At 37.2% G+C, this 24,758-nt stretch overlaps 1 protein-coding gene across 9 annotated transcripts in view; it reads right to left on the bottom strand.

Annotated features, from left to right (window-relative positions):
• Positions 1–24,758, bottom strand: part of Dennd1a (DENN domain containing 1A) — a 543,784-nt gene that overhangs the window by 390,213 nt on the left and 128,813 nt on the right. For all 9 annotated transcript variants that reach the window (XM_041675232.1, XM_041675224.1, XM_041675226.1 and 6 more), the window contains one exon: positions 9,390–9,433. In XM_041675232.1, coding sequence (XP_041531166.1) covers positions 9,390–9,433 — 44 coding nt within the window. The remainder of the gene's footprint in view (positions 1–9,389; positions 9,434–24,758) is intronic.

The following is a 24,758-nucleotide window of genomic DNA, read 5'->3' as shown; positions in this document are numbered from 1 at the left end:
AAAAAGAGATCTCCTGAGTAAATTGGGAGCACGGGGACCTTGGGGGAGGGTTGAAGGAGGGAGAGGAGAGGCATGGAGGGGAGCAGAGACAAATGTAGAGCTCAATAAAAACCAACTGAAAAAAGTATACATCTATGTATTATTAGAGATAATAATAGAAGAAAGGTCAAATCAAGGTCAAATACTTGACTAATCTTCAATTTTAGAAATACCTCCTGAAAGTATCAGCAACCACCAAGAGATCCAACTACTGAATATGAGCATTGAAGAACATGCTTTGCAATCCCAGAACTCAAAGTTCTGGGTTACACACTGAGCCGGTGACTCAAACAAACAGATAGTAGGGAGAAAATGATAATGGAGAATTTTACACACAGGAGCGGTGTGATCTGATGTAGACTTTAGAACACTATATCTAGCCATTTTATGAACCAGTGGTTCTCAACTTTCCTGACGGTGTGCCCTTTATAGTGACCTCCCCATCACAATATTATTTTTTTGCTACTTCATAACTGTAATTCTGCTATTGTTATGAATCAATGTAAATATCTGTGTTTTCTGATGGTCATAGGCAACCCCTGTGAAAGGGGTCTAGGTTGAGAACCGTTGTTGTAGAAGATCGACTTTGGGGTCACTGGGTTGGGGGCCATTAGAAAGAATACACATGAGAAATGCTGAGCATATAAATGCAAAAGAAAATAGACAACTTGGACAGACTAGAGAGCAGTTTGGGATGAAAACAAAGAAGATTTAATGCAGACTTACTTACAGGTGCCTACATAAAAAGCAATAGGAACCAATAGCATGCAACTAAAGCAAAACAGATTACAACTCTCAAAAGCTGGGTCATTGAATTGTTGCAGCCAATAGAGACACATACTGTCAAGTCAGCTACCTCTGCTCCATCCACAGAACCCATATGGTGGAAGAATAACTCTGACTCCCACAAGTTGCCTTCTAACATTCCCACACAGGCACATATATGCAAAACAAATATAAGTAATTAAACATTTCTTAATTTAAAAGTCATCAAAAACTAGAGCTACTTCACTGATAATCTTATTGGGTAACTTGCTAACAATAAGACCACCCATCTACTGGTACCCTCAGACACTTGAATTTTTAAATGTTTATTTTATTTTTATTATTTTTATGTGTTTGGATGCTTTGCCTGCATAAATACCTGTGCACCATGTGGGTGCCTGGTACTTACAGATTAGAGTTACAGATGGCTGTGAGCTGCTATATGTATGCCGGGTATTGAACTTGAGTCCTCTGGAAGAGCAGCCAGTGCTTTTAATCATCAAGCCATCTATCTGTTGACTGAAGGGGCTGGGCCACTTGTTGGTTCCTGACCACCTAGCTAGCTTAGACCGGAAATAATTACACAGAAACTGTGTTAATTAAATCACTGCTTGACCCATTAGCTCTAGCTTGTTATTGGCTAACTCTTACATATTAATTTAACCCATCTCCATTAATCTGTGTATTGCCACATGGCAGTGGCTTACAGGCAAAGTTTCGGCATGACTGACTCTGGCCATGGCTCCATGGCATCTGACCCCACCCTTCTCCTCCCATGCTATAGGCCAAGCCAGTTCTTTATTCATTAACCAATAAAAGCAAAACACAGACAGAAGGACCTCCCACACCATCTATCCAACCCCATTTTAATGGTTTTTCTTTGCGGGAGGGAAAGAATAAAACCAAAAAATTGTACATTTCTAATAACAATATGTAAGTAAGGATTACATGGTGTCGTGACTATAATTCCAGCATGAGGCAGGGAACCACAACTTCCAAGAGAACCTGGGCTACACAGCAAAACTCTGTCTCTAGAAACAAAAATAAATGAACAGATCATAAACAGAGCAGCAGATGCTTGTTCTTGGTATGTTCATACATCTTTAATCCAAAGCATCATTTAGAGAGCTGTAATACAATACCCTAACAGTAACACTCAGTGCAATCATGGGTACTGATACTCTGCTCCAAGAAAATCTACAGCAAGGCACTTTTGGAGCTATTGGGCTTACAGTCTACTTCAGTCTGTGATCAGGCTGAAGGGATTAAGAATTTATATTTGTGCATACAAAAATTCTAATTCTACAAATACATCCAGAATACCAAATATACATGAAAAGTAACAAGGGCAATTAGTTTAAAACCCCATACACCAACAGCCAATCTTAGAAAACACATATGTAACATGGGTCTAAAAGAAAGTATTTCTTTAGGGCAGCTCTCTAACATTTCCCACTTGAGCTTCTCTGAACTACTCTTGATGACTATCCTTCTTGGCAGGGATGTAACTATATGGTGGCATCATCACTCATCATTCCCAACATCAGATTTTCTAGCCAAGCCACATTCAATAAATATCAACACACTTTGGACCTAAGTTACTTCTATAGCCTACTACTGACCGCAGTTGTAATCTCTTTTCTTCTTACCTTCCTGGCATGGTGTCTGGCCCTTGGTGTGCAAACTTACCAATCACTTTCTGTACAAATCAAACTTAGTCTCTCTCCTAGACTGTTTTTACCATCAAAAATAGTGATAAAGAGGTAAAGGCAGAAAGTATAGTCTCTTATTAGCAATGTTATTGTTAAGACTAGGATGCAGAGTGTAATCTTCACCATCATGATTCAGACTTTGAATGAAATGCAAATGAATCCATATGATCTATCCTGTGGTATCTAGTGCCAGAGAGAGCTGGCTATTCCTGCCTACAAGGAAAGCAGATGTGTAGATTGTTTGAGTCCATTGAGTGTAAATCAACCAGAGAGATCCTGTCCCAAAGATAGACAAACAAAAAAATTTCAAAAGTGAAAAGGAGGCCATGGAGGGAAAGGAGAACATGGGGGGTGGGGATGGATACAGGAGGGAGGATCATCAAGAATTAATTTTGTTTTATAATGTCATAATTAAGTCATACTGTGTATGCTGATTTTAAAAAAAAAGTTTCCAAAATTACATGCACCTCACAATTCAAAATAAACCAAATCTGAATCGACTACAGCAGTGGACTGGAGCATAATCCAGTCAAATGCAAGACAGCTCCAAAATTTCAAGAGAAATGGGGTATTTCTCATGTCCCAATTCCTTTGTCTCTGTGTGAGTCACAAACCCCAAGTCTAAGTCCCAATCTGGACCTACTTATGACTGTAATTGATGAGGTATACTCTTTATGATTCCTGCCTGATAACAGGAAGAGAGCAAATACAATACATTAATAAATTCTACAACAGAATGCTCAGTCTCTAGTTTATCAACATTTGAAAGAAAGTAACATGAAACTTTTCATACATTGGGCCACATCAAGAGAATGAAGCAAGGCAGCCCAGGCCAGCCAGAGACACTAAAGGAACAAATATGTGATGGAGAGGTGGGAAAGATAGAAGAAGGGAGCAGTGTATGGGCTAGGGATAAAAAAAGGACCGAAGATGTGAGAAAGGTGACAGGTAAGAGAGTGGACTGAGGTCTACAAGCTGTCATTGTCAACCCAGTAGGGTTGGCAGAATAATGTACAACAGCCTGGAGCTTAAGCAGGTACAGATTCAGCCCCCTAACCTACGATGAGGTCTTGGGACTCCCCTGGATCTGGGTAACAAAGGAAGCCAGAGATGATGATGGGTTCTTTTCTGGACTGGGCCTCAAGAACCACCATGGCCTGCAATACCACCAGAGGCCATGTTGGTGTCGGTGATCCATGCTGCTGACCCAGGCCACAATGAAGCTTGTGATCCCATATATAGTCGTCTGTGCCTCCATTGATGCCTCAGTGATACCTCTATTGTGCCTCTGCTTTGCTGCCTCAGTGAGTCATGCTGAAGTGAGTGGCCTGTGTAACCACCACTAGAGACCATGTTAAGGCTCGTGATCCATGCAGCCACTGAGAGTCTTGAGTGGGTCAGTGGTCTAGCAGATACTGCCAAGGGCCATGGCTGATGTCTACGACCTACATTACCATTGAAGTACATACAGATAACCATGATCCCGAGTGAGGCCTGAAGCAGCATGGGTGTGAGAGAGCTAGTCCCACCCAACTCCACCCTATTCAGACCATCTAATGGCTTTTCTCAGCTGAAGGCTTTTCTGGCACTGATGCAGATGGGAAAGACTCATCCTTCCTTGGGATATGGCTACTAGGAATCTGACCACGCTATAGAGAATATTTGCACAACACAAAATGGACTTTTGTTTGTTGGTTTTTTAAGGGGGAGTCACAGGAGAAGGATGGACATGGGAAGACTGTGAGTTGAGCAAAATCGGGACACATGATGTGAGATTCCAAAAAAAAAAAAAATCAGTAAAACTAAATTAATTTTTTAAAATGAAGAAATCACCAGTAGGCAAGTAGCAATGCTCATTAGTTCATTATTTGTTTATTTGTTATTTTTTTGAGGCAGGGTTTCTTTGTGTAGTCCTAGCTGTTTTGGAACTAGCTCTGTAGACCAGGTTGGTCTCAAATTCACAGAGATCTGCCTGCTCTTCCTCCTGAGTGTTGGGATTAAAGGCATGAGACACCACTACCCAATACAACCAAAATCCACTTATAATCTCTTCTGTCTTTCTAATCAGAATCTTTTAATCAATTTACCAAAGTTATTTGTGAATAACAAGAAACTTAGAAAATGTCTCTTCAGAGCATATCTGCAACACAAGCACGAAAACCCATATTCAAACAATTACATACTACCCAAAGAAGATTATTTCCATCACAATTAGCCCAGAGTATGCAACATATTTGCATTCGTTTTTAGTATCAAGCTGATGTTTATTTTTTTTTTATTTTGCTTAATTGACTATGGTGAAATTCTAAAATTGCATAGGCCATGTGAAACCACAAAAGAGCACTTTTTTATTTTTCCAAATGCACCACGTTTCTACATGGCTTACATACACCTGTACAAGAAACGCTGTTAGTTTCTATATAAAGATTTCCATAAAATTTTTATAGTTTCTGTAAATGCATAAAAATTGTTGGATCCATTATAACCTGTGTTTCAGTGCCAGTGGAAAGAAAAATCTCTGTATACAATCTCTGTATACGGGGGTACACAGATCCCTCTTTCCAGGGCACTAAGACACTACTTTATCAAAATATACATGAGCATTTGAAGAAATAACTTCTAGTACCCTCAACTCTAACAGCCACTCTTTGAACAAATAAGCTATAAAAAGTACAATTAACAATTCTACATGTTTTAATGTAAGAATTAATTACATTATGACCAGCATGCTTTAAAATCATGTATAATACCTGTTTCACTTGATACAGTACAATGTTATTTAAGGGAGTATCTGATAGGTTACTTTGCCTTTATTTCATACTATTCTATGCCATAATCATAATTACTACCAATTATTAATCTGAAATATACCTATTGTTTTAAAACCAATATTTGGCTTTTGATGGGAGTAGTATCATTTACAAACATATAAGTTTAACTATCATTTTCCCTTAATTCAATTAGTATTCATTAAAATGGTACTAACAAAGTATTACAAATTATTCCCATAATTATGAATAAACAGAGAAAACAAAATGACATAAGTACACCGAGCTGACTACAGAACTATGGTTTTATTTGTGAGTCAAAGACAGTCATGTTTATTTCTCATTTCCAGTGTCAGAATAGCATGCTATCTTTGAGAATGAGAGTACTGCATTACTACTGTGCTTCCGCCCTGTAACAGAAATTTTCTACTGCTTATTGTTGGAAGCTCAAAAGAATAGGTTTTTCCCATAACCCAAAGTAATTCAAAATCCACCTTCAATTTTAAAACCTTTAACTATTAAAAAAATGCTGATTTTATTATATATCTATGAGACAAAGAATTTCTTTTTCATCTCATACATAAGCTGTTAGAAGATTATTTTTTCCAGAAGTACAAGATCCTTTCAAGTCAGAACCCTACCACTGCTGGTGTTTTAGTATTTAAACTAGTTAAGCTTTAAACAAAAGCAGATAAGTAAGCAATGTGAACTCTGAAAAGCCCTTGCTTTTCCCGTTTTGTTGTTTATTTTGCTTTTTCAAAAAGTACTGTGCATCTTCCAGGAATTAACAAAGCCTATACTTCCAGGCTCACTAAATTTTGATGAACTATTGAGTGCTACACTGACTTAATGGTTTAAACCATAGATGTCACTGTGGTCTGACTGTGTCACAGACAACTTAAGGAGGGAAAACGGGGCACAGAGAAACCACTCTGTCAGTAATTACAACCAAGAGCCCTAAAATGTGGCTCAGGCTGCTCATTACTTCTTCTTTCTATATCAAGACCCTTATTTACATTTCAGATTACATTTTTTATGAAACAGTAAGATCTATCAGAGCTGAGAGGACTGAAATAATGAGGGGAAACATTTTAATAAAATGTGTTGGGTCTGCATTACTTCCGTGACAGAAAGAAAGGCTTCCTCTGTAGTGATGGATCATTTATTCAGCTTCTAAACGAGAAGCAAAAAGATGAAACTGATGAACTTTTACTGCCCGTTTGTCTTTAGCAGACAATTAAGACAGAGAAGATCAAAATGGATTATCATACCATGCAGACAACTGGCCCAACAGTAATACATCTCTGAGAGCACAGATTTGTAACTCTCTTTTATCCTCCCCTTTCTTCTTACTTCTTTTTCCACTCTAAAGGCAGTGCTAGCTTTGTGGCTCAAGGAGAGCCAAAAGGCTGGTCATCATTATTCAGCCACAGATGTCAATCTAACCTCCCTTTTTTCTCAGTTTCTAAAGCAGTGAGGCACAATAATTTGTGACAGATTCTTTTACTGTAAGGTACAAAGAACACACAGAATAAAACATCTAGCATCAGCCAGTGTCTCTGATCAAGTGTGCGGTACATGGGAAATACACTATATGTAAAAACAAGCTCTGGCAGTTTAGGTGAATGAGGAGTGAAAATCGAATGGAGAGGGTATGGGGGAGAGAACGGGGTGTTCACACCCACACAGTGATAAGTGTTATATTGGGTGGCGAATTATCTTAAATATTCCTTAAGGACCACATCATAAATGTTTTAATATTTGAAATACTATACTTAATGCTTACACAAAATAGAAATATTCTTAAGAATCTCTTATAATGGTATACAGGAAATATATATATATATATATATATATATATATATATATATCTGGGAGAGACAGATAATCTGGTTTATTCAAACAAATGACAATGTGAAAAAAGCCTATGAAATCAGAATAAAAATGATTTTAAACAGCAATTAAGAAATAAGCATTTTTCATTCTCTTTCATAGCAGATATGATTCTCAAGTACATTTTTGGAAGCTGGAAAAATAGCTTAAAAAAATCAAGTAGATCTTTCATGTCTCATTTCCTGAGTTGTTTGGGATCAAGAACAAAAATTATATTATCTTAAGTTTGAGGAGATGCTAAATAAGACTGTATTGTATACATTCTGATAGGTTTGCCTTGAGCCCAAAGTCTGGTTCTCAAATTTCAGCACTGTGTCACTCCTCCAAACAAAGAAACAAATACCTCTATCCTGTGAACAACTTTACAATAACTACAGCTGCTGTTTCATAACTACCTACTATAATTTTAATCATTCCAACTTTGACAGAGAAAATGTATGTAAGGCCATCTACTGACAAAAGTAAAAGACTAAATTCACTACACAGTTAACATCACATTAAACAACTGGACTCCACATGCAATGAGAGTGCATAAAACTGTCTAGATTTTTCTGTGGATACACATATACATGTACACACACCCTCCTTAAACACATGAATACACACATGTACTGGGAAGAAAAGAACATAGATACTAAAACTCCAGATTGTTCCAGCAGTTTCTTCTGAGTAGTAAAATACCAGAATGGTTTATATTTTCTTTATGCTTCTTAACTTTTATTTTTGCCTTAGCTCTACTTTCTAGAGCTTTATTACAAACTTCTTACCTATGCAGTTTCTAAAGTTATGTACTATAAAACGCATGTCTCTGTTTTGACGTTAGTAGAGACCTCTGTTTAAAGGTCTAGACCCAGATGGTAACCATGCTGTTCTAAGTTTTCTCCTAAAGAACTGCACCTCCCTAGATTATTCAGGTCAGCGGATCACAAAGGTTATTTATCTACTTAAAAAGATTTAAGAGCTATGACCATCAGTAAATTACGAGCAACAGTTTTTCATCCTATAGATATTACTTAAAGAAATACGTTCAGTAATTTTCTTAAAATCATATAATCTTCGGATTATATTGTTTAATTGAAAGGACTAAATCTCATAGCAACTTAAAACATGAAAAAAATTAACTCAACTAGTAAATGACAATGATAAGTAAGGTAAGATTTTAATTTATTTTTAAATCTTATTTTAATCTTGAGGTCAACACAAAGCAAACCAGACCAACTGTTCAAGATTCTTATATCCTAACACCTTGTTACAAAGCATGTCATTACGCTGCTTATTTTGTATTGCTGAACACACTGTCACCCCTGTTTCAAAAAGACATATTAGACTCCTAACTCTCTCTATGACAGGCCACAATACAAAGATGCTACCACTGCCCTGCATGTTTCTTTTCATTATATTTACCCTTACTCAAGAACTTGTAACAAAAAACTCTGAATGACTGCATCAGGAACATGCTTTGTGCACAGTATTCCATGTGTGAAAGGTTTGATAAAGTTGTAAAAGATAAAGAGTAATAGCATTGTTATAAAGATGCTTTTTTATTATTTAAAAACTATGCAAACTGAAAACTTAAACTAAAAATGTAATGAGTCAAATAAAGCTACAAAGTATCTTCAGTATTTCTTGGGGTAGAAAATGGAGCCTCAACATATAGCCTGGAACCAACTATAGAGTAGACTGACATGAGAACGTCAACAATGTTGCGCCATTGTTCATGGAGTGCTGAAAATTTGAAAGATGATGGGACTACCCAAGCAGTCTTAGCACTCCTCCCTGAAAGTACCTGCTTTACTCCAAGGTGACAACAGTAGCGTCACCTGCACTGCAAATTCCATGATAATGTTATAAGGCTCCTTCCCTTTTTGGTCAGACTACTTGACTCCTTAAAAAGTATATTTTAAAAAAAAAATCTTCAGTTCACAGGCATCTCAGAAAGAATTTCCTATTGACCCACAGGCAATGACGCACCTAAAGTGGAATCTCTTGCTTAGTTGTTGTGCATAGCCCTCTGGAGGAAACACTCCAAATTTAGCATTAATATTTTCAATCCTACTTCACTGTGCTTTATATTTTGTCTTTGGTTCCTAATTACCACTTCTATTCCTTTCTAAATTTCATTTATCTTTTTCAGTAAAGAGAACAGTAATAATATGTTGAACAACTCTGAAATAAATTTTGTCATGTAAAAAATTAATTACGCATTCCAAACCTGGTCACTGTAGTCCTCTGGGAATTGCCTCTGCACCTCAGGATCTGTAAATAATTGACAGATAATATTAATTGGCTTTGGATTAGTGAGCAAGCAGAGGATCACACATTAATATTTGATCAGAAGATGATAGCAGCCCTGGCAGGGGATCCAAGGGGGCAGCTGAGGCTGCTATGTTGATGAGCACAAGGAAGGCCTCAGCAAAGCACTCCCATTGCCCTCCTCCAGAAATACAAAAAAGAAAAGATTTAAAGGCCTGATGCTACTGTTAACTTTAGAACTATTATCTAATATGAAACTCTTGCCAGCTGCAAGCTGCCCTCAATATACTTTTCCAAAGAAAATGAGTCTTAAACCTGCTTGACTTTTCTTCTCTAATCAGCAGCCTTTTTTCATCATTACGAATGTTGGCCTGATCAGCCTAAGTACCAGACACAGACCAGGGAGAAAGGGACAGCAAGGGTGGAATTCTTTCAAGGAACAAATGTAAAAGTCAGCACTTTGGAAAATAAAACATAGTGTTCCCCAAGTACTTATGAAAACAAAGCTACAACTAAAGGAAGTCTTCAAAGCAAACCAGTACTTTTGATCTGGTTCGTTAGTTTAAAAAAAAAAAACCAAGTATTATATGAAATGATTCTTACCTTGACATAGTTGGTTTGTATAGAAACTATAAAAATACAAAGGTGAAAACAGCTTTTCTGACCACCTCTGTAGTATGGGGGGTCACTTCATTTTTAAATCATAATTGCAAGATAATGTTATATCTATAAGTCAATATAGACATGTTCTAAGTAAAAAAAAAAAAACTCCAACTACAACCAATAGGAAAGCATGCAATCTTTTCAATAAAAAAAAGATTTGGCTCCTCAGAGATAATGCTGCAGAAGTGAAGGGTCAGAATACCATGTATTTGGGAAATCATGTATCAATGCAAATACTGTTAGTTTCCTTTTAACAGTATTTCACAGTACACTGCTTGTTTCTCTTATGTGTCTTTAACAGCTACACTAAACCACCAATTGACTTCTCTGTGAAAATGAATCCTCATAAAGGTTCGAATCTTTCAAGTCACAATTAATTCTTCAGTAAAAACAGACCAAAAATAGGTGAGGGAACTAAACTTACTACCTTTAAGTTTTTGAAATATCTGTTTAAAAATCATGAAAGCAATTGGACACTTTTTTTGAAAATCTAAGGTTATTCCAAAGAACAGAAATATTCACAAATACCAAAAATATTGTTTCCCATAGAGGTGATACATAATAAAGATCATTTTTGGTTCTTTGGGTGTTTTGTGCTTAGCTTTCCAACAGATGGCTACTATTATGGAAAACCACAACCAATCAAAATGTAGTTGTGGGTCCCAATCCCATTGGAAACAACTCCCACACCTAAGACTAAAGGAACATTGTAGAGAAGGGGCAGAAAGATTGCAATATCCAGAGAATGAAGAAGTTGTTGTGAGACAGTCTCCTAGTAATTACACCAAACAGTCTCACCAACATGATTACCTAAACATGAGCTAAGCACAGACAACAACCGTAGACATGACAAAGTGGATGGGGGGAAAACCACAAAGCCTCAATCCTACACAAAGAATTGCACATGACTAAAGAACACTGCGAGTAGGATAAATGATCTTCTACAGGGAAGAGCACAGCAACTGGTCATGTAGTGCTAAAGGGTAAGCCCTAAAACACACAAACAGGTAACATTGTACAGACTGAGCAGGTATAATCAGGAATATACACGTATATTCATATCCACATACGCATACAACAACCATGAATTTGAAAGAGATCAAGAAAAGATATATGGGAGAATTTGGAGGAAGGAAAGGGAATGAGGAAATGATGTAACCAAATATAATCTTAAAAGAAATAATAAAATAAATTTTAAAAAAAGACAAGTGGAAATCACCGCCTCTCTTTACCTTCACCTTCCGAGAAGTGACTAATGACGTGTCTAGATTGAGACCTGGGGAGTTCTAGAGTAATGCTCTCTCTGCAGCACCACTGAGGGCCACCCTTCTGAGCCAGAGAGAAAAGGTGTTGCCTGTCTTTGGCCTGCTGGTTTGAACTATACAAGGACCCTGCTCTCCTGAGACAAGTGGCCAGAAGGTAATAACTGGCAGGCAAGATAGGGATAGTACCTCTTTTATCCAAAATGCTTGGGACCGAGTGTTAAAGATTTGTGAGGTTTTCATATTTCAGAAATATTTACAAAGATTTCATGAGCTAAACATTCTTAAGCCAAAATGGCAACATCTGATGTCAGAGCATTTCAGATCCACACATGTTCAAACTTTATGGGGCCAAACAAAGAAAAGTTAGTAGCAAGGTATGACAAACAGCCTAACAAACCCGGTGGGTAGCAAAGCTAAAAAAGCACAGTGACTATCATTCCTGAAACATATAAAATTATCTGATATTTTAGTCTAGAAACAAACTCAAAAATAGCATCTCTAAGATACTGAGAGGCACAATGAAGCAGACGGTGGGAAAGCCAGAATCACTCACAACTTGCTCCTTTTCTCCCAAATGCCATGTGATCAACATACTCTTTAACCAGAAAAAAAGTCATATACATGACTTCATACTGGATTCTTAATAGCACGCCTTCTATCTTGCAGTAGTTTTTGCTTCCTGGGAATTACAAAGTACCAGCAGAAATAAAAGACATGGGTCTTATTTTTGTGCCACCATCTTGTGAAGAGATAAATGCTAGAAATCAAAATTTGTGGTTTATTCTTCAAACTTTCTTGCTATTATGTGGAACAAAGTTTTAAATCTCTTTTTAAAACTTCTATTAATAAGAAACCAGAGTAATAAAAACCCATTGCTTTAAAACATATTTTCAATATTTTTTTCATATATACAATATACCAGAATTAAGAAAATAGATGGAAGAGATGAATCCAGTTTGAAACACTGAAAGTAAAGATGACTATGCCAGCCAGTAAAAAGGCCACCTCAACTACATTACAGTAAACACCGCTTCAGTCGTTGGCAGCATAAACGCCCAAGGAGAGTCTCAGATTTTAACAGAACAATGTTCCAGGACAAAACATTCTCTATATTACAGTTCAAGCATGAGACTTTTGCTTGGTTTTCTTTACAATCTCAGAGGTTTACAAAAAGCAATTTTCATGAGTTCTTAACATTCTCTAAAACATTACTTTTTTTTAAGGCAATGCTTTTTAAGACCAAATCTAATCTATAAAGTTCCATTCAATTAATTCAAAGATTCAGTCTGATAGTCCATAAAACTATGAAAGCTATTTTGTAAAACTTAAGACAGGGACTGCAAACAATTTATTTGAATTGTCTTAAAGCATCTATTTTGTACAAGAAGCTGTAATCTTTTTTTCACATTGAATTGATCAGGATGCCATGACGCCACCAAAATACTGACATTGGAAACATGTGAGTTAAAAAGGTCCAAAGACAATCCATTTTCTCAAGCAGCACAGCACCCTTCTTACTAACAGCTTCAGCATGGTACATACAAAACATAGCACCCTGCAATTAAGCAAATCGCCTTTAAATTTCTGTCTGGCAGCAATCCACTTGCACGTCTGTATGTTTTTACAAGTACTCTATGTATTTCATTGCATCAGCTGCATTTCTTTGAGTTTTAAATGGTCTGGGAGCATTTTATGAAATGTTCTATATGGAAAATAATGTACACTGGAAATTAGCATCAGTCTGATATTTACATATTCGTTTTTTAATCCATCCTTAAGTGCTGTAACTTCTTATGTCCCAAAACATCTTTTCATTCAGAAACTCATCACCAAATGCAGTGTCACCAACTTTGAAGGCAAAATCAATCTGCAGATCAGAGTGCCACAGTGGATGAGCACAAGCTAGCAATGTGCTAAGGCAGGTGGCCGTGCGTGTCAGGCTTTTCCCTGAGAACTGTCTCTCAGACAGAAAATTAAAAACAGAACAAGATAGTCTTTTTCTTAACCTCCTGTCCTGGCAACTTTCTTCTGATTCAAATTTAAAAATCAATTATGTCATCTCCCAGGTAAACATTTTTCTTTTGTTGCTGTCATTTTTAGATAAGGTTCCAAGCTGTCCTGCAACTCACAATGTAAACCAGGCTGGCCTCAAAATCATAGAAATCCTCTGAGGGGTGGGATCAAAGGCAAGCATCATCACATCCAACAGGAAAACACTTTTCGATTTAAAAAAAAAATCTGTATTTAAAATACCTTGTCAACAATATGGATCATCAGATTATGTCTTTCTGGACAAAGCTCCATGTCACATCAGTGTGAAGAAGGACACTGCCTTCTCCTGGCAGCATGACCATCTACAAGTCCGTCCTCACAACACTACTTCTCCTAAGGGCCACAAGGCAAAACTGTCACTGTGTAGAATTCTCAGCAGTACAATCTCATTCCAGCAGAGAACATGGCTGTGCTGTGAACAGAGAACTCCAGAAAGAAAGGCTGGCTTTCTTCAGTCTCAATAACCCATGTTTTCTATTCTCCAACTATACATACTTTTAAATATTTAATAAGACATAGTAAGTCGCCACAGGATGTTTAATTAATAGAATAAGAGTTTGGGCAAGGCTCACTGGAAAGGGGCTATAACTTATTTTATACAACTCCAAAATCCTTGCATTTGCCTTAGGCTTTAAGTTCCTAGAAAACCTGGTAGAGAGGTTTTTTTTACAAGAGAAATACAAAAAAAAAAATTATAAAAGTAACATGGTTATGTATGAGGTTTCGTTTGCACATTGGTAACTACTAGGTTACCCTCACACACACACATCATTTCAAATTATTTCTGGTTCTCTCTCCCTTACCCATGACTGACTACATTCGAAGAGGAATTCATGGCATATTTTCTAATTGATTATTGAAAAGTATGCTGACTTTATTTTGTATGAAATATGCTATAACTGTATATTAACTAAATGTCACCAACTTCCATAACTGCTGCTCTCTGGGAGACTCTTAAAAGAAGCTACCCATGTGGCAGTTCACTTGAGAGCCTATACTGCTTTCACTTTTAAAATACTAGAGATCAAGGCAGAAAAAGTTAGATTTAACGCCTACTTAACCTATCCAACCTTTGTCTCTAGGATGTTTCAGGAAATAAAAGACAAAATACTGAATACCTTTGGATTTCACAATTTTAAAGGCCTGTCCTTTAAAATCAAAGCTTTAAACATCAGCTATTGGCCACATAATCAAATTGCTCGATTTCATGGAGTTTAAGACACTATCTCCCTTTCCTACAGCCATAAATGCTAAGTCAAGCTGTAATCAGATTTAATTTTCCAGATGAGAAGATGGGAATATGCTGCAAATAGGATAATCATACACTTCAATGTTCTTTCCTTAATGGCATTTTCCAATTTTATACACCAAAACTGTAGGCTGAGTAAATAGCCCAAGAATTGTGACACCTTTTGAGGGTTATCTCAGTCTTTCTCTAAACATATTTAGAAGTAAACTTTACTTCAAGATGTTAATTCTTTGCATAATATAAAGCTAAAGTTTCCTGTGGATGAGATTACAAACTAGACTGAGCTAAATAAAAAGTTTCAAGGACAGATATTCTCATTAAACACATGAAAAAAAGAACACACTACAAAAATTCAGCTATGTTTACTTTATAACCACAAAATACTCAAATTGGTGGTTTAGCATTTTAAGTGAACATAATCATTCTAGCAAGGCACTCATTTCTATCACAGTTAAATCTTACCTATTAAAAATTTCACATATGAAAAGAAATGCTTCAAATATTTTACCTAGTTTTAAAAGTAGTACTCCTTTCCTTGACAATGAAACAAGAGTTTGTCGTATTTTTATGTTTTAAGTTAAAAATTACTAATCCTAAAATGTAAATTTGCTCCTGAAATCTCAGAAGAGTATAAATAGCCCACTAATTAGAAGAGCAATATTTCTAATTTCTTCAAATGAACCTTTATTTGGAACTCATCGCCTAGAAAAAAAATCTACTGCATGAATACACATACTGCCTTGAAACATGAAAACTGAACACATAAAAACATTGAGTAGATTTTAAACCACGACTCAGTTCTAGCACTTCCTCCCAACACTAAAATTTCAAACCAATTTCATACTATTTCATAGCAGCCAGACTGATAACATAGACACAACACAGTTGGCCACTGACATCTATAATAAAAACACAAATAGTGTTTTTCAATGAAGGACAGAAAACCCACCTCAGTGTGGTAAGCAATAGAGCATTCAGGTGCTGGCCGACTCCTCCTCAGACTTACATAGTCTGCTCTTCAGACATACCCTGGTCTGACATGGCTAGTAATGCATAAACAGCAGACAATGACCTATTGTTTTCAGCTGCTGGAGTTATGAATGTAGTACAGTTACCAATTAAGTGAATCAACAAGGCCTAAATGCATCAGCTGTTCTGCAAATAATGAGTCCTTTGACATCATAGAGAAAGTCTAGAAAATTCATCTTGCCTTCTGGAAAATGATGGACTATTTTAATCAGAAAATGCCATCACTTACTGATAAATTAAAATATTTCTCATAAATAACTTCACTTACAAAAGGAATATGTTTGTTCCTTAACCAAATTTATACCTCATACACCCAAAGTGATGTTCTCACTTAAGGTTGTCCCCTAATATACCCCAGTTTTCAACCTAGGCATTTAAATTTAAATTGTTATGGTTTCTTTTTACTTAGTTTGGGATTTGAAACTAATTTCTTAGATCTATCAAATTGGTCAATTAATGCATAAAGATGAATATCACCTTTTAAATAGTTATCTCAGTTTCATGAAAGTTTTCTGTGAGTTACAATTTATCTTATCTTGATGCTGTTTTCTGAAGTCCTGGGAATAAAATCTGGGGCCTCACGCATGCAAAGCAAATGCTCTACCACCGAGCAAACAATCTCAGTCTTATTCAATTTTTTTAAACAAGTAGCAGAAATGTTACATCTTATATTTATGTAACTACTTTAGACTTAAATTACAGCTGTGCCTTTTCTATTCTAACGGTGACATTACTACATATGGTCTTTATAGCCATCTATCATCTGTAATTATGTAGGGCAAAGAGAAAACTATCTACTCAAAACTACTGATAAGAGTACCTGCAAAACGTCAGCAGCACTGTGACAGGCATGCTACACAAAATTTCTGTTTTTCACTTTCATAACAAAGTTTTCCTCACTGATTATCATGTCAGTTTTATTATAAAGAAAGCAATAAGGTTGCCTAGAATTTTACTAACTTATCCAACATTTAAAAACCAGTATGCATTTGTGGTACAAATACTCGATGTCCAGGCCAGGTGATGAACAAGCCCCTCAGGAGTTCAAGTTTAATAGAGCATAACTGGAGAACACAATGATTAAAAAGCAGCTACCTTGGAGCCCACCAAACACTAAAGCAGGGATTAGCCTAGGGACATGGAGCCTTGTCCAAAAGAGGCAAAGGCTTCCTGCAAGAGAGGCAGGGGAAATGTAGCTTTAGACTGGCAGTCAAGCCCATGATGCTATACCTGCATTCTTAACAGAACACAGAACAGAGCCAAAATATTTGGTGGAGTTAGGTCCCATGTTTTACTTAGCTTGTTTCCCACAAAAGTCTTTCCTGTTACAAATAATCAACAAATAGAGAGAGAGAGAGAGAGAGAGAGAGAGAGAGAGAGAAAGTTAGTTAATTAAATGGCCTGTCTCTTCAAGTGGATTTAAAAAAAAAAAAAGGCCTATTTCAAAACATCCAATTGAAGAAAAGTTTTTGACTGCCATAGGCTTTCTAAGATCATGCTGGCATGTGGTAAGAATAAAATAAATATTAATTGCTGGGATATTGCTAACCCCAAAAGAGAAATAAGCAAGCACTATGAATGAGATGACTATAGACATATAGGTGTACCTCAAATTGGAAATACGAGTGTTCCTGAAGTAAACTTTTATAAACCCAATTAAAATGTTCCCGTTGCCTTCTATCACTTACCTAGAATGCTATAACTCTATTAGAAACTGATTTTTCTATGTTGTCTTTGGTTGCAGATCCCTAAGCTACCATTTCTTTGCCTCCTGGCATCTGTTTGCTAATGATCTGTAAACATCATGCACTTGGAACTCCCCTGATTTTCAGAACCCCTGAGGTGAATCTGTATAAACTGAAGGCCCTTTCTGCTCATTTCTTTGCTTTCTAAGTTTGCAAACTCAGTTTTAGAAGCGGAATCCCACTCACAGCATTTGCATAACAATTAAAGCACTACTAGCTACCACTTACTAGGTGCCCAGGTACACAAACCATCACCACAAGCAGTTTAACCGACCTTGTTTAATCAAAGCAACCCTATCAGGTTTTAAAAAAACACAGATAGACAGACTGACAGACATTTTATAGACTGTGAGGCTCAACTGGTGGTAAATCAACAGTTAAGTAACACAGGCAGGATTCAGCCTGGGCCATCAGACACCAAAGAATCCAGCACTGGCTTTCTTCTTTGGATTTATTTATTTACATCCCCTTGTCGTTTTGTCTTCTCATCATTATTATGACTCAATAATAAGAATACATCTGGACAAATAACTACAACATATTGTCATGAAATAGGTCTTAGCAGATATGAATGAGAATTTTCCAATTCCTCTACTTAGAGTCCTTTGCCAAGTTCAGGATATAAAAATGATTCCAAAGTAATTAGCATTCAGTTCTAACAAACACAATATTTAAGAGATGAATTTCATGATTAAAAATTAAAGAATTTTCAAAGTTAGAGGTTACTCTTGTATCACCAATGAGAAAACTCTCTGCTAAAAAGAATAAGACCATGGGCGAGGGGAAGGGAGGAGGGAGGATCCTGTTCAAGAAAATATTTCCAAGGAACACTAAAGAACACTAAAAAAACCAAAAGACTGGCCCAAACTGAGGCAGAGGCAGAAGAAGAAGAAGAAGAAGAAGAAAGAAGAAGAAGAAGAAGAAGAAGAAGAAGAAGAAGAAGAAGAAGAAGAAGAAGAAGAAAAAACAAAAACCCTCTTATCCTCTGTGAGCAGAGCTGTCACCAGGATTTTCTTGGCATAGTGACTCACCTGCAATCCAAGCACTCAGGAGGCTAGGGAAGAAGGATCAAGAGTTTAAGGTCAGCTTGGCTCTACTAAAAGCTGCAGTCCAGGGGCTGGAGAGATGGCTCAGACGTTAAGAACACTGACTATTCTTCCAGAGGCCCTGAGTTCAATTCCCAGCAACCACACAGTGGGTTACAGCTAGCTATAATACGGTCTGATGCCCTCTTCTGGCATGTAGGCAGACATGGAAACTAACACTGCATACAAAAAATAGATTTAAAAAAAAAAAAAAAGCTCCAGTTCAGCCAAGCCAGCTAGTGAAATCATGTCAAAAAATCAAAGTGGAACAAATTTCTTCTTGGCGAATTCTCTGTCCCTGTGAAACCAGTTGCTTGCCCTTAGCTATCCTGTAAGAGAAATGATACCTATATCCACACTATAGATTTTTAAGATAAATATATGTAACATAAAATTTACAATTTCAGAGATGCTTTCGTGTATAGTGCCCCAGCGCTGAATGCACTCATTGCTGCTTGAAAAGTTTCCAACTTGAATTCTCAGTATTCCTCATTGTCCGCTATGTTCAGCTAGTCCGGATTTATCCCATGCTTTTTCAGACCTAGGCCAGCTGGCCTTGGTGAGATCCCAATAGAACATCCCCATTGTCTTAGTGTGTGGGTGCACCCCTCGTGGTCCTGAGTTCCTTGCTCGTGCTCCGTCTCCTTCTGCTCCTGATTTGGACCTTGAGATTTCTGTCCGGTGCTCCCGTGTGGGTCTCTGTCTCTGTCTCCTTTCATCGCCTGATGAAGGTTAATATTCCTGAGAGACCTGGATAGAGGTGGGCAGTCCTTGGGCTTCCCACAGGTCAGGGAACCCTGATTGCTCTTCGAGCAGATGAGGGGGGGGGACTTGATCGGGGGAGGGGGAGGGAAATGGGAAGCGGTTGTGGGGACGAGGCAGAAATCCTTAATAAATAAATAAATAAATAAATAAATAAAAGAAAGAAAAGTTTCCAACTATTTCCAGAATGTTTCACCTTTTCCAGATGAAGTTTCGAACACATTAACTACTACCTCCTCTTTATTCCTTCTTTCCATTTGACTTTGTGCCTCTATTAATTAATGTGACTACTCTAGGGAGCCTGTGTACGTAAAATCATGCAGTATTTGTCCTTTTGTAACTGTTTTGTTTAATGTGGTCTAATGACTTCAAGATCTGTGTTATAATATAGGTATTGATATCTTTCCTTTAAAATGAACACTACCGTGCATCTATTAGGCACACTGTCTGCTTCCTATCCCATTAACAGACCCTTGGGTTAATTTCCTTTTGCCTATTGTATATAAAACAGGTATTAATATGGATGTACAAATATCTTTATAATGGCTTCGCTTAAGATTTTAGACTGTTAGTGACAGTCTAAAAAATTATTCATTTATTGTATGTGTTGATGTTTTTGTCTGTATGCATATCTGTGCATCACATGCATACCTGGTGCAGAGGCCAGAAGAGAGTGTCAGGTCCCTTGGGACTGGTGCTACAGATAGTTGTTAGTTGCCAGTGCCTGCTTTCACTGCTGCTGGATATATGTCCACTGGAATTATTGAAAAATAGAAATCTACATTAAAATTTTCAGTTAGCCAGATGGCCCATACCTTTAATCTCAGTACTCAGTAGGCAGAGGCATGTATACCTCTCTAAGTTTCAGAACAGCCTGCTCTACATAGTAAGTTCCAGGCCATCTAGGGCTACATACTGAGACCTTGTCTCAAAACAAAACTATAACAACAAAATTTTGAAGACCTCTACCCCTTTTCTCATGCTTTCACATCACAGAAAGACCGTAATCATTCTGATGTAAAACTGTTACTACCATGAGCTAAGAGATGGCTCGGAAGTTACAAGCACTGGCTGTTCTTCTAGAGGACCACAGTTTGTTTCTCAGCACCCACATGGCAATTCACAACCTTCTGTAGCACCAGACCCAGAGAACCTGACACTCTCTCGTGGCCTTTGTGCACCAGGCAGCACAAATTTTTCTTGCATCTATCAAATACCAGGCTTCACAATCACACAAAACAAAATTTTCACCTAGCTCTCAAAATTTACCAATCCATATATCAGCTTTCCAGGCTTTACAAAGTTAGAAAGGACCACCTAGTGCATGCTTCTCCTAACAGCCTCAGTGGTAGGGAAAGAAGTGTCCCACAGGTACCACTGGGGTCTCTACTGAACTGAACTCTGAGATACACTTGCACAAGCCAATAGAAAATACATCATGATTCATGATAGGAATCCTGTGTAAGTACTCTATAAAACTTTTTTATAGAGTGCTACATTTACGATAATTTACATAACTAGTATCAAGCAGCTAAATTCCAATTCTTTGTTCTCTTAAAAAAAGAAATAGCAAAAAAAAAAGAAATAGCACAGCATTTTAAATTAATGATATGCTTCTGAATATGATCCTATCAAGCATTCTTAAGGGGCTTCATAACACGAACATTGATAATTTACCAAATAAATTTACTACAATCAGTTCTATTATAAAAATTCACAGTGATTATTAATGAAAGCAAGCTTTAATTTACTATTTTTTACCCCTTCCTTCTCCAGGCATTTATTGGAACCTAACTCATAGAAAGTATCTTTTTAACAGTATTCTCTGAAAATGGTATAGGGCAACTACTGTATAATTATCTCCAAGGCTGCAAATTTTCAGCACTTTGCATACTTTATATTTTACATACACTAGAGAATGTAAACTCAATGGTCTAGTAAACAAGAAAAGGTACTCTTTGGTTTCAAAACTTCATTAAGCATAATAAATCCAATTAGACACAGTATGAGGCTTTCCTCAAAGCCATACAATAACACAACATTGTATTGTTAAAATATTTTCATTGTTATACAGGTTGACATGGTTTACTCTTAATAGAAACTGACTCAAGAGAGATTTTGGAACAAAAGTATCCTAACCAAGCAGCAGTTCCCAAAGTGTCATGCTAAAAAGAAAAAAGAAAAAAGGAAAAAAAAAAACACCACTCTCTAATTCACACAATTCAAACAATCAAATCTCAGACAATCACTTCCTTGTTATCAGAACAATGTGCGCTACTTTACTGTGGTAAAGTAATGCTACCTTTAAAAATAAATAAATAAATAAAGGAAAGCTAATGATGGAATACCTGGTATAACATCAATACCAATAGCATACTTTAAAAATTGATCAATTACATATTATTCACTGAATGATTGTTCTGTGGATTTAGATGCAACTGTACTGAAAGTAAACATATTAAAGCTCCTTAAAGTAATTCCTAATGCTAACAGTCCTCATTTAAATTAAAACTAAAAACAATTTAACCTATTAAAAACCAACTCCTACTACAAAAACGGGGTGGGTTATGGCTAGGCAGGAAATTAAATCATAATCTAAGTGAGGGTGGAAATAAAACAGTACCTTAATAACAAAAATACAAGCAGCTATATTGTTTCAAATTATTCCTTCAATATATAATTTGCTCTCCTGCAGTGTCAAAGCAACTGATTTTATACAATCTAAGCACTGGCTAAAGATGCACCTTCTGTTAAAAACCATCAAGAACCATTGACCAGCAGAAGCAGGATTCCTAACTAGGTAATCAGCAAATATGTAAAGTATAACACCAACCCTCTAAGCACATGTGGCCACACCGTTGTCTCAATAATGTAACTAGGAACAACTGTAGCACACTGCGCAGACACACTTAGGAAATGATCAAAAAGTCAGTCACAGCAAACAGTCTTTATTCTTTCTGCAGATCAGGAATGAATTCTATTACACCGTCCCCTCCCCTGCCTCCAAAAAGAGAAAGAGAGAGGGAGAGAGGGAGAGAGGGAGAGAGGGAGAGAGATAGGGAGAAAGAGAGGGAGAGAGAGAGGGAGAGAGAGAGAGAGAGAGAGAGAGAGAGAGAGAGAGACAGACAGACAGACAGACAGACATAGGGGCAGGGGCAGTTTTAACTTATTAAATCATACTCACCAACAGACCATATTCTGCCTTAAACTGGGAGAAGACAAAAACAAAACTGTAATTTAGCCTTTCAGGGCAATGTAGCAATCTGTACATACACTAAAACCAAAACAGCTACAACCTAAGAACCGGAATGTTAGAACACAGGGAAAAGCAGGTTCCCAAAGATGGCCTTTGTGGCACTGGGCACCCAAGGGATACAGAAACATTTCTTTTCCATCTTCATAGCTCCTCCTACACTGGCAACCGTCATCCTTAACTTAGACCTTCAGAGACCCAGCTTAAAGGCTGTTTTCTCCGTAGATACCCAGCTATGAAGAAACAAAACTAAGACTAAATTCAAAGTTCATATGACTCTGGAGTCCAAATTTCATCTACCCCAAGCTCCTCCTACCCCAGTCAAAACAGGCCAAAGAAGTTAAATGCCACAGAAATACTGTTTTACAAATTTTATGATATCCTTCTAAAAACTAAAACTGAAAACATTTGAGTTCACAAATATCAGGAAACAAACTGGAGCAAAAAATATTATCTGGCCTCCAACACTATCCTTTGAGGCCACTTAGTGATTTATTTTAATAGATTCCCTCTCTGTCTCTCTTTCTGTCTGTCTCTGACCTCCTCCCCCCCCCCCGCCCCTCTCTCTCTAATTCACAGAAATCTATTACTGCCTCTGTGTGCTGAGATTAAAAATGTGTCTACCATACCTGGCTAAACAGACTCTTGGCACAGTCAAATATTGTATAATTTTGAGTTTGCAAAAGCACTTTTGTAGTTTTGAAAGGGTGCTTTGGAATTCATGAAACTCTCACAATACCCAGTAGAAAAGTGAAGGGAACAGAGTGAGCACATCAAGACAGAAGAAGAAGCATTTTTGTTTTGTATTGTCTTACTAGGCGGGTCAAACTCAGGGCCTAATACATTCAAGGCGAGCAAACTACCCTAAGTTATACCTTGGTCATAGTTCTTATCTTAGCATGAGACAACAGATAGCTAACTGATCATTACTGGGGTCCTTTCTCAAAGCTGAAAGGAGCAGACCACTCTTAGCAGAACTGCATGGGCTCCAGCAAGAAAACAGTCATGTACCCAGGATTATCCAACTTCACTTTATACTCCAATTTACTATGATCATCACAGAGATAACAACACTGACATCTTAAAGATGAGATGCTCTCCAATGTCACATACCAAGTTTCAGGAAGATTTTATGCCCAGCCTTTGTCCCTTGTGATTAGGAGTTGCTATCACCTTCCCTAGAACTGCACTGCTATGAAAAATTATTAAGCTCTGCTGTGGGAAGTCTTTCAGCCAATAGCCTTTAAGATACTGGCCCACTTTGGGCATGGTCTCATGTACTATGAATGCAGACATAAAGCATGCACAGTGTGACTCCTGGCTGCTAGACTCAGTTCCCCTTCCTAGCACAGACAGAGGACTGCGATTGCTAGACTTTCTTTGAGTTCAGTCCTTCTAACAAATAAACCTTTATTATACTCCATTCTGGACTAATGTAAGACTATTTTATTGCAAACTACAACAGATTGGCACCCACCTGGCTAGAGTTCACGCCTACTAGAATACCTACACAGCTGAACTACCCCTCCACAGCTAAGTTACCCATTTGGCATGCTGCTGCAAACCATTTGAATGGAGCACTGCACAGCGAATTGGCAATTTCCAGTGGTCCACCCATGCAGATTTCACTGCTTACTACTCTGGGAGCACAGGAGTTTCTGGTTTGCATTCATGGCTCATGAGTTCTGGGTTCCTTGACAGAACTGATTTAATTGCTCTTAATTTGTTAGCATATTTATAAGTATTTAAGCCACCACCACCACCATGGAACTGCATCAGGACTGTTCGTGTGGCTGCTGGTCACATCTCCTTGCCACGTGTCTGCAACCACAAAATTTGCTGGCCATTAAAGATTATTACACCTATGATAATTTTCTTAAAAACTATAACAAAGGTAAGTTTGTTTTATTAATAAATAAATAAATTTGAAAATTGTATAATGACAGAAAATATCACAATCCATGAGTTGATGTTTCTACTATGGATGGAATTCTGCAAGGACTATATGGCGTTCTTAGTACATCCATTTTTGTGATCATGGGACTTAGAAACAATTTTATAACTGAGTCAAAAATGGGACACTTTTAGAAATGATACAGTCTTTACAGACTAATAAGAAATTAGCTGAAAAATACCACTGAAAAGGATAATCTTAATTTGACAGACAAAATTCAACCATGTCAACGGGTTTTGAAACCTTACAAACAAAAGGGTACTAAGAGATT

Source organism: Microtus oregoni, unplaced genomic scaffold (genome assembly GCF_018167655.1).
Source record: "Microtus oregoni isolate MIOR12 unplaced genomic scaffold, Mior012 000025F_ref0000491, whole genome shotgun sequence".
Taxonomy (NCBI): domain Eukaryota; kingdom Metazoa; phylum Chordata; class Mammalia; order Rodentia; family Cricetidae; genus Microtus; species Microtus oregoni.
The sequence above is the reverse complement of the archived record's forward strand: the minus strand, read 5'-3'. Positions and strand labels throughout refer to the sequence as shown.